Raw genomic sequence first — 11,843 nt, forward strand, 5'->3', positions numbered from 1 at the left:
ACTGCGTCATCAGGCTTCTTCCAAACACATACAACTCAGAGGCTGTCAAGGTGTGAAGTACTTAATGGGAAATGTCAACACCCTGCTTATTCTTAGTTCACTAGCAGTGTCTTCTGCAGGCTTATGACAAGTTTTAACAACTTGGGACAAACATTATGTACACCCAACCCCAAATCAGACCCTACCTCTTACCCCCTATGCACCTGTGTGTATAAAAAAAATGGATAGATTTAGACAGAATGGTAAATATGGTATGGTGCCAGTATGTTGCCTCTTAGCATGCCAGAGGCTAGCTCTGATCCAGGTCATTGCATGCATCATGCTGACACTGAGCCTTCCTATAACGTCAGCAAGCCGCACATACTGCCCTGGACCAGAGCTGGCCAGAGGCAAGGTAGAGCCATTACCATATCATTACCATATTGATTATACCCTAGGCCCTAGGGAAAGGGGCAAATGGGTTGATTTGGGATTGGGCGGTGGTATGCCAATCATTAGTGATGCGTTCAAGATTAACTGTAGTGAGTATTGAAATCGCTCAGTGTTTCAGTCAGAAATGTCTCCTCAACATCTGTGTCTGAAGAGGTTGAGCGTCGGTCTCAAGCCCAGAGATTCGTACCTCCTCGTCTGTACTGTGTCTACTATCTAGTGAACAGTTTGATGCTTGATGCTCCAGTCCAGTGGTGATTTGGTTGTGCTGTATTCTATAACACTCTAATGCTACACTACTATGGTAGCTAGCCCTCCATCTTGTATTCCTCCACTCACCATTCTTTGCCTTTGCTCGCTCCTCTCAGCCTATCGCTGACATCAGTCCTATCAGGCGGTCGGCGTCCACGTTAGCTTCCCAGCGCCCCCAGGAGGTGAGTCTGAGGGACTACACCCTGGAGAGGCCTAGCCAGGCCCAGGCCCAGTCGTCCTCAGCCCCAGGCCAGGCTCAGGATAGGCCCTACCACCATCACCACCACCACCGCTGTCACAGACGCAGGGACAAGGACAGGGACAAGAAGCAGAAGTCACTCGACAGGGCATCCAGCGTGCAGCCTTCTAGTACAGCAGGTGAGAGGGGGTACACACGATACATGCATGTGCAGACACACACATTAGCAACGTGCATGCCCCACCCACCTCAGGATTCCCCTCTCTCCAGCCATTACTTCCCTGTTTTTGTGGGGTGAAAATTCACTTGTCACGTAATTGTTGCTGAATCGATTTATTTCCAACTCTTGCTTGTACAAAGCATATTTTTTTCTTATACATGGTCGCCACTGAATGTTGACTATGCAAGAGGATTTGACAAAAACAATCATGAATATGAGTGAAATCTATGGTGAAATATATGAGAGATTGGTGGATTGTGAGCGTGCGGTACCTTAGAAAGATGCTGGTTGCATAAAGATTAATTTATACTCAAGTGTACATGCAAATTATACACAATAAAATGTTATTATTATATCAATATAATAACAAAACACCTAAATAAGCCATATATGGCTTAAATATGTTAGCATGGGTCCTTTCATAGAAGATCAAAATATACATTTGACATAAAGTTGAAATGTGAATTCCGACCAAAACTGGTGTATTACATTGACTTTATGTCTGTCATTAAACAATTGTCTATGAGCTATAATTCAGTCAATATTTAATGGATTTTTATTCATTCAAAAAGGGTTGAGTATCTCACTCCATTATGCAGCTGTTACATGTATCAGAATTGTATTTTTGTCCTTTTATAAATACATTTTGAAGACCGTTGCTTTACTAGAGTCACGCATAGCTTACACACGCTCACACACACACACACACACACACACAGTTTCACACATACAGTACCAGTCAAAAGTTTGGACACACTTACTCATTCAAGGATTTTCTTTATTTTTACTATGTTTTACATTGTAGAATAATAGTGAAGACATCAAAACTATGAAATAACACATATGGAATCATGTAGTAACCCAAAAAGTGTTAAACAAATCAAAATATATTTTATATTTGAGATTCTTCAAATAGCTACCCTTTGCCTTGATGACAGCTTTGCACACTCTTGGCATTTTTTCAACCAGATTCATGAGGTAGTCACCTGGAATGCATTTCAATTGGCTTCTTAAAAGTTAATTTGTGGAATTTCTTTCCTTCTTAACGTGTTTGAGCCAATCAGTTGTGTTGTGACAAGGTAGGGGGGGGGTATACAGAAGATAACCCTATTTGGTAAAAGACCAAGTCCATATTATGGCAAAAACAGCTCAAATAAGCAAAGAGAAACGACAGTCCATCATAACTTTAAGACATGAAGGTCAGTCAATACGGAACATTTCAAGAACTTTTAAAGTTTCTTCAAGTGCAGTCGCAAAAACCATCAAGCGCTATGATGAAACTGGCTCTCATGAGGACCACCACAGGAATGGAAGACCCAGAGTTACCTCTGCTGCAGAGGATAAGTTCATTAGAGTTACCAGCCTCAGAAATTGCAGCCCAAATAAATGCTTCACAGAGTTCAAGTCACAGACACATCTCAACATCAACTGTTCAGAGGGGACTGTGTGAATCAGGCCTTCATGGTCGAATTGCTGCAAAAAAAAAAACATTATTAAAGGACCCCAATTAGAAGGAGAGACCTGCTTGGGCCAAGAAATACGAGCAATGGATATTAGACAGGTGGAAATGTGTGCTTTGGTCTGGAGTCCAAATTGGAGATTTTTGGTTCCAACCGCTGTGTCTTTGTGAGACGCAGTGTGGGTGAACAGATGATCTTCGCATGTGTAGTTCCCATCGTAAAGCATGGAGGAGGAGGTGTTATGGTGTGGGGATGCTTTGCTGGTGACACTTTCGGTGATTTACACCAGCATGGCTACCACAGCATTCTGCAGGGATACGCTATCCCATCTGGTTTGGGCTTAGTGGGACTATCATTTGTTTTTCAACAGGACAATGACCCAACACACCTCCAGGCTGTGTAAGAGCTATTTTACCAAGAAGGAGAGTGATGGAGTGCTGCATCAGATGACCTGTCCTCCACAATCCCCCGACCTCAACCCAATTGAGGTGGTTTGGGATGAGTCGGACGGCAGAGTGAAGGAAAAGCAGCCAACAAGTGCTAAGCATATGTGGGAACTCCTTCAAGACTGTTGTAAAAGCATTCCAGGTGAAGCTAGTTGAGAGAATGCCAAGAGTGTGCAAAGCTGTCATCAAGGCAAAGGGTGGCTATTTGAAGAATCTCAAATATAAAACTTTTATGGTGACTACATGATTCCATATGTGTTATTGTATAGTTTTGATGTCTTCACTATTATTCTACAATGTAGAAAATAGTAAAAACAAAGAAAAACCCTTGAATGAGTAGGTGTGTCCAAACTTTTGACTGGTACTGTATGTGTTCACATGTTCACATGCATACTTACGCTCATGCAGCAACATACACAGACTGAAAGATATCTCACTATGGAACCCATACAACATATGTTGTTGAACTATGAATTCATGCAGAAATAGAGTAAGGAAACCTTTTATTCTCAGAGGCAGAGAGACCTAGAGCCTTGGCTCTTGTTCCAAATCGCTTGGATGCTTTTGCATAGTGGCAGAAATTCTGTATCGGATTAAGGGCCTGTGATCGGGTTATGAAGGAAAGAGGTTTCTGTTGCGTTTAACAAAAAGTTTGAGCCAGGGATTTTGCGTGTCATGCTTTCCATCTGACTAAGAAAGAGATTTATGAGCTCCCCGAGGAAAATCTGCTTTGTGGGGATTAGATTTTTTTTATTTGTATTCGCCGTTCCCCTTTGTACTATAACCTCAAAAGCGGTAGTTATAAAATTGGCTAAGCTGCTCCAATAGTATCTCCCCTTATGGGCGACGGGGCAGCCACTACGATGGGAAATTAGCCAGTCTCATGTACAGGCTACGACTGAGTGAGGCTAAAGCTCCCTTTTACTTCTAGTCGAGATTATCTCAGGCAGCCTGAGCCCCATGGAACAGCGGCTTCAGCAGCCAAGAGTTGTGTGGGTTTAGTTCGTTTTCTCACATAGGTTAAAGGTCATCAGTACACACATACACACACACCCATACTGACCTATTGTACCTCATACACACCCACACAGATACTCTACCATTCCACATGGCTCGGAATCCATAATGACACCCCTAAATCCCTGTTTGCTCTGTATGAGCTAGAAGCGCAAGCATTTCGCTACACCTGCAATAACATCTGCTAAACACACATGAGGGTGGGAACAGACAGCCCATCTCAGTATGGAGCGCAGTTCACAATGCATGTAGACCTATCATCTCATCATTTCTTGTGATAGGTAGGCCTACATTTGCTGCAACATAGCCTATGCTACAGTAATATAAAGCCAAATGCGCGTCTAATTTACCCATCTCCATCTGGCTTTCACCTCATTTTTTTATTTTAAAGATATATATATTTTTTTAGTGCAGCTGCAGAGTTTTAAAACAGCCTCTCACTCGAATATCGTTGTTTTAAATCAGTGCACGCGTGAGCACTCTCTGAGTGCTATTCAATGCACAGACCATCTTCCTTTTTCCACATTTTGTTACGCTACAGCCTTATTCTAAAATGGATAAAAAATATGTTTATCATAAATCTACACACAATACCCTATAATGACAAAGTGAAAACAGGTTTTAAGAAATCTTAGCAAATATATTACAAATAAAAAACTGAAAAATCTTATTTACATAAGTATTCAGACCCTTTGCTAAGAGACTCGAAATTTAGCTCAGGTGCTTCCTGTTTCCATTGATCATCATTGAGATGTTTCTACAAATTTATTGGAGTCCACCTGTGGTAAATTCAATTGATTGAAGATTATTTGGAAAGGCACACACCTGTCTATTCTACAGTTGACAGTGCATGTCAGAGCAAAAACCAAGCAATGAGGTCGAAGGAATTGTCCGTAGAGCTCCGAGACAGGATTGTGTCGAGGCACAGATCTGGGGAAGGGTACCAAAAAATGTCTGCAGCATTGAAGGTCCCCAAGAACACAGTGGCCTCCTTCATTCTTAAATGGAAGGGAGGTGACCAAGAACCCGATGGTCACTCTGACAGAGCTTCGGAGTTCCTCTGTGGAGATGGGAGAACCTTCCAGAAGGACAACCATCTCTGCAGCACTACACCAATCAGGCCTTTATGGTAGAGTGGCCAGATCGAAGCCACTCCTCAGTAAAAGGCACATGACAGCCCGCTTGGAGTTTGCCAAAAGGCACCTAAAGGACTATCAGACCATGAGAAAGAAGATTCTCTGGTCTGATGAAACCAAGATTCAACTCTTTGGCCTGAATGCCAAGCGTCACGTCTGGAGGAAACCTGGCACCATTCCTACGGTGAAGCATGGTGGTGGCAGCACCATGCTGTGGGGATGTTTTTCAGTGGCAGGGACTGGGAGACAAGTCAGGATCGAAGGAAAGATGAACGGAGCAAAGTACAGAGAGATCCTTGATGAAAACCTGCTCCAGAACGCTCAGGGACTCAGACTAGGACGAAGATTCACTTTCCAACTGGACAACGACCCTAAGCACACAGCCAAGACAATGCAGGTGTGGCTTCGGGACAAGTCTCTGAATTTCCTTGAGTGGCCCAGCCAGAGCCCAGACTTGAACCCGATCGAACATCTCTGGAGAGACCTGAAAATAGCTCTGCAGCGACACTCCCCAACCAACCTGACAGAGCTTGAGAGGATCTGCAGAGAAGAATGGGAGAAACTCCCCAAATACAGGTGTGGCAAGCTTGTAGCGTCATAGCCAAGAAGACTCAAGGCTGTAATCACTGCCAAAGGCGCTTCCACAAAATACTGAGTAAATGGTCTGAATACTTACTTTATGTAAATGTATATTTAAAAAAAACTGTTTTTGCTTTGTCATTATGGGGTATTGTGTATAGATTTAATCAGTTTTAGAATAAGGCTGTAACGTAACAAAATGTGGAAAAAGTCAAGCGGTCTGAATACTTTCCGAATGCACTGTATAGCCCTATATATAGATGTCCTAGACTACCTCTTTCAGGTATTAAATTCAATGCAGTATTAGCTTTATTTTTAGCTAATTAATGATGGGTTATGCATACATATATTTTTTGCATTTCTTATACCAGTAGACTATTCGAAGTAGCATGCAAGCTATTATTTGCTGAATGTTAAATACAGCAGCCGATAGAATTCATGGGTAGTGAAAGCCTTCTGCATCTAATTCTAGTCCTATAATATTCAAGGAGGTCATTAGAGTGATGAAATATAAGGACAATGAAACATATTCATTTAACTATTGAAAGCAAGGAAGGAATGAACCAACAATAAAGAAAGAGGAGGTAGGCTAATAACATTAGGGGAAATATAATGTTAGGTGTATATATACTGTATATGCGTCAGCCTACTAATTATACAAATAGGCCCTATTATATTTCAAAATTAAAATCAAATTCGCTAGCCTATAATTGTAACTTTGTAGGCCGCATGTGCTGTCCCAGAGTCTCATGTTCTCTCCCTGCTTTATCATGGTTTGAAAGATGTGCGTAATTCCAGTCTATAAAATACACTATAATACAATACAGTACAGTAATACAGTTGACGCTCAAAAAGATTAGCCTACTGGTGCTAGTTTCATTTATTTACCCAAGAGAGCATATGGCTAGCTACATCTATCGGATGTTATGTTTTTCTGTCGTGCATAATGTGCAGTAGCCGATATCATACACTACCATTCAAAAGTTTGGGGTCACTTAGAAATGTCCTTGTTTTCCATGAAAACATACATGAAATTAGTTTGAATAGGAAATATAGTAAAATGCATAGGAAGTGTAGTCATTGACAAGGTTAGAAATAATTATTTTTAATTGAAATAACTGTGTCCTTCAAACTTTGCTTTCGTCAAAGAATCCTCCATTTGCAGTAATTACAGCCTTGCAGGCCTTTGGCATTCTAGTTGTCAATTTGTTGAGGTAATCTGAAGAGATTTCACCCCATGCTTCCTGAAGCACCTCCCACAAATTGGATTGGCTTGATGGGCACTTCTTACGGTCAAGCTGCTCCCACAACAGCTCAATAGGGTTGAGATCCGGTGACTGTGCTGGCCACTCCATTATAGACAGAATACCAGCTGACTGCTTCTTCCCTAAATAGTTATTGCATAGTTTGGAGCTGTGCTTTGGGCCATTGTCCTGTTGTAGGAGGAAACTGGCTCCAATCAAGCGCCGTCCACAGGGTATGGCATGGTGTTGCGAAATGGAGTGCTAGCCTTCCTTCTTCAAGATCCCATTTACCCTGTACAAATCTCCCACTTTACCACCACCAAAGCACCCCCAGACCATCACATTGCCTCCACCATGCTTGACAGATGGCATCAAGCACTCCTCCAGCATCTTTTCATTTGGTCTGCGTCTCACAAATGTTCTTCTTTGTGATCCAAACACCTCAAACTTCGATTCGTCTGTCCATAACACTTTTTTCCAATCTTCCTCTATCCAGTGTCTGTGTTATTTTGCTGCCTAGAATGTCAGCATCCCGGAGTCGCCTCTTCACTATTGACATTGAGACTGGTGTTTTGCGGGTACTATTTAATGAAGCTGCCAGTTGAGGACCTGTGAGGCATCTGTTTCTCAAACTAGACACTAATGTATTTGTTCTCTTGCTCAGTTGTGCACCAGGTCCTCCCACTCCTCTTTCTATTCTGGTTAGAGCCAGTTTGCGCTGTTCTGTGAAGGGAGTAGTACACAGCGTTGTACGAGATCTTCAGTTTCTTGGCAATTTCCTGCATGGAATAGCCTTCATTTCTCAGAACAAGAATAGACTGACGAGTTTCAGAAGAAAGTTATTTATTTCTGACCATTTTGAGCCTGTAATCGAACCCACAATTGCTGATGCTCCAGAGACTCAACTAGTCTCAAGAAAGCTAGTTTTATTGCTTATTTAATCAGCACAACAGTTTTCAGCTGTGCTAGCATAATTGCAAAATAGTTTTATAATGATCAATTAGCCTTTTAAAATGATAAACTTGGATTAGCAAACACAATGTGCCATTGGAACACAGGACTGATGATTGCTGATAATGGGCCTCTGTACGCCTATGTAGATATTCCATTCAAAATCAGCCGTTTCCAGCTACAATAGCCATTTACAACATTAACAATGCCTACACTGTATTTCTGATCAATCTGATGTTATTTTAATGGACAAAAAAATTGCTTTTCTTTCGAAAACAAGGACATTTCTAAGTGACCCCAAACTTTTGAACGGTAGTGTATATGTATTAGATAATGACACAATCATTTGGGCTTGTGCTCATTAAATGCCTTTATTGTAGGGCTCATAAAATGTATTTAATGTATGGCTCATCAGGCTCAGGTAGCATCAGGCTTGTATTTTCGATCAAAGCTCTAATCAAATCCAAACATAGGCCTATTTCTGTGCTTTATAATACTTTTGAATGACACTTCGGGTTTTGGCGGAAAATACTGGGTTACCCGGAAGAAAAGTGATTTATTCTCGGGATTGAACATTTGTAAAATACCAGGAAAATATTAAACCCTAGTGTCCACTGGTGGCCACACAGAGTTCATCTGCAATAGAGATCAGGCCGTGGTCGTGGTCTGGTGGAGCGTATTTGTGCCTGGGGTGCAGGGTGTTTTTTGTGTTGGCGTTGGAGGGCAGCAGCAGCTGGGCTTTATTGATGCAGATAAAAGGCCCCAGTGGACAGGCCCAGTCAGGGGGATTTATGGACACCTCTTGGCAGGGCAACAGAAAACCCAGAGAGGAGACGGAGAGAGGGTGAGGGAGAGAGGAAAGAAGAGAGGGAAGGAGGGAGAGCAATAGACAGACGGAGGATGAGAAAGAGAGAGAGTTACATTTCTCTGGGCCAGACACACCAGGACAGGGCTCTGACACATTAAGAGTGAAAAACAGCCACTTAAAGCTGTTTTGTTCTGACATTGTGGTTTTCATCAGAGCATAGATTTTTTGAAGGAAATTGAAAGTTCAGCAGAAATCACTTCCTGATGTTTTGGCTTCATGCTTTATATTTGGTCTGAGGGATGCACACCCACATGCACATACATATACTCCACAAGACTGTAGGTTACGTCAGTCCCTAATCCTGTGTGTGTGTGTGTATCTGTGTGTCTGTGTATGTGTATGTCGGCCTCAGGTTTGCCTGCTGACCCTGTCGTGGAGGGCTTGTCCAGGGAGCGGGCAAGGGAGCGTGACCGTGGCAGGCCTCAGGAGAGGAGGCATCACTCTGCTGCCGGGGAGAAGCAGCGCTACTACTCCTGTGAGCGCTACGGAGGCAGGGAACACTACCACACCAAGTCAGCCGGCCCGAGCCGCTCCACCTCCCCTGGAGAGACCCACGACCTAGGCCTCTTCAAGCAGGTGAGTGGCCCTGGAGCTTTGGGTTTTAGGGGGAGATGTTAGTGCTGCTTTAGGTTGAGATGATTCAGGTTAGTGTGGCCAGTATCCCGTCCATCCCTTCCTCTCTACTACTCTCTGATTTGTTTACTGTCTCTTGCAGTGTATCGGCATGGCTAAAGGCAGCCAAGTGGTCTTAACCTCAGCGTCCAGCACGCCCTGCCGTGGGCGCAGACAGCTCCCCCAGACCCCCCTCACACCCCGCCCCGCCGTGGCCTACAAGACCGCCAACTCCTCACCCATGCAGTTTGGTGCCACAGGGCAAAAGTCCCGTCTCAGCCGTGGCCTCTCGGAGCATAGCGCCCTGCTGGAGTCACCCTCCATGCCCGTCACCCACATCAGCTCAGACCCCAACCTGAGCCCCCAGCCGCGGGGTGCCCCTCCACGCAGCCTCCCTGAGGAGCCTGATGACTTCCAGGACGCTGTGAGCACCCATGGAGGGGGAGGTGGCCGCTCCCCCAGGACCTCTGCCTCAGCCTCCCATGGGGCTACTGAGCCTTCCTCTGCATCTGCCCCACAGGGCCGGGCTGGGGTCCCAAACGGGTACCACTTCACTCTGGGGATCAACGCCGGTTCGAGTTCTAACACCAGAGGAACTGGGAGCTTCCGGGAGAAAGAAGAGGATGACTGGTGCTAGCGTAGCTTATCTAACATCCCCCTTCACATGTCTGAAAGCGTTTTAGCTTGAACGTTGATGAACTCGCTCATCTTTTGTACAGATTACAGTACAGTGTTGATAATATATAATATATGCCATTTAGCAGATGCTTTTAGCCAAAGCAATTTACAGTCATGCGTGCATACATTGTATGTATGGGTGGTCCCAGGACTCAAACCCATGGCGTTGCAAGCACCATGCTCTACCAACTGAGCTACAGAGGGCCACATGTCAGTTGATGTCAGTTCCTGTGTGCTCATAGGTGGCCAAGGGAGAGGGATATATTCCAAGATGTGGAATATATAGCACTAAAGGACAAAGGACACCTGATCTTACATTTTCTCAATTCCATTCTTGCACTGAAATTAAAGCTTTGATGGTGTGCAGAGCACATGTGAAATCCCTGTGAATATTTTGCATTGGTCAGTGAAATCATCGTTTTAGTAGACGAAAAAAAAGCCAAAATGTCTTCCTACTGTCTTTGGAGGAAATCAACTAAGACTGCAAACTGTGTTTCTCTGCAGTATTGACCAGATAAAAGCCTTTCTGTCCCCCTCTGTCCAGATCTAAAAATGGGACTACATGATATTGCTGGCTAAAGGACAAAACACACCGTGCCTACGAACGGTTAAAAGCAGCGGTTGGCCGTCCTATCGCCACAGAATAACGGCCGCCTTTTTCTATTCATTTCCAAATGATTCTACACGATGAATCGCCCCCTGCTAGTTGACACCCAGCCGGTGATCTACTGTGCATGGCCGACGTTCGTTATGGTGTGTCTTGTCCTGTAGTGTGGCCCTGGAAGTAAAATGAGTAGAACCAGGAGGTACAAGTGATGATAATAATGCACTACCACCCTATCCCTTCCCTCTCTGCAGAAAATCCTTTGGTATCTCTTTAACTCTTTCTACACAAGAGCTTTGTTTTTTTTTACTGATAGACTGCTGTAGGTACACTCTTAGAAAAAAGGGTTCCAAAAGGGTTCTTCGGCTGTCCCCATAGGAGAACCTGTTTAGGTTCCATGTTGAACTCTCTGTGAAAAGGGTTCTACATGGAACCCAAAAGGCTTCTACCTGAAACCAAAAGGGTTCTACCTGGAACCAAAAGGGTTCTCCTATAGGAACAGCCGAATAACCCTTTTAGGTTCTAGACAGCACATTGTTTTCTAAGAGTGTATTACCAGAGTCATATATAGAGAGTTGGGCCAATGCGGTTTATGTCTGAACGATCCGAGACCGCCACTTTCTCCTCCATAGCCACTGCTAAGTGATAATTGGCGCTTCCGCATTGTGCAGACTTGGATACACATTATCCCGAATGCTAATCAATAAAAACATCTGTTAAATTTGCTGCTCTGTTTTGCTTGTTTACAGCAGGTCATTTCATAGGGAACTGTCGGAGGCGCTCTCCTATTGTTACATCAACAACATTTCAAGAATAAAGGCACTAACATGGCAGCCGTTCTAAAACCTGGTCGAACTCTCTCTATATATATGGCTCTGGGTTACAGTAAGATGCATTAGGGATAGTATATGGTTAAGTAGGTATAGTATTGCTGCTGTTTTCCCGTGTCACCTATGACATGTTGAACTATTTCTGAACAAAATAACTTAAAAAACACAGAACGACCGAAGATTCTAATTTATTTTTTATGGAACTATAACATTAAATTGAATATCTTTTCATGATGTTCATTTTTTGTAAGTTGTACCTAGTGTAAATTATATGAGTGTAGTTGGGTAGGTCAACTCTTTCTAACGTATTGCTCTAGT

At 43.5% G+C, this 11,843-nt stretch overlaps 1 protein-coding gene across 1 annotated transcript in view; it reads left to right on the plus strand.

Moving 5' to 3' along the window:
- Positions 1 to 10,050, plus strand: part of LOC311099282 (voltage-dependent N-type calcium channel subunit alpha-1B-like) — a gene marked incomplete at both ends in the record, with an annotated part of 253,927 nt that extends 243,877 nt beyond the window's left edge. The window contains 3 exons of the mRNA XM_084139992.1: positions 798 to 1,059; positions 9,154 to 9,377; positions 9,517 to 10,050. Coding sequence (XP_083996118.1) covers positions 798 to 1,059; positions 9,154 to 9,377; positions 9,517 to 10,050 — 1,020 coding nt within the window. The remainder of the gene's footprint in view (positions 1 to 797; positions 1,060 to 9,153; positions 9,378 to 9,516) is intronic.
- Between the last annotated feature and the right edge of the window lie 1,793 nt (positions 10,051 to 11,843).

Source organism: Coregonus lavaretus (assembly GCF_964263955.1).
Source record: "Coregonus lavaretus genome assembly, chromosome: 24".
NCBI classification, from domain to species: domain Eukaryota; kingdom Metazoa; phylum Chordata; class Actinopteri; order Salmoniformes; family Salmonidae; genus Coregonus; species Coregonus lavaretus.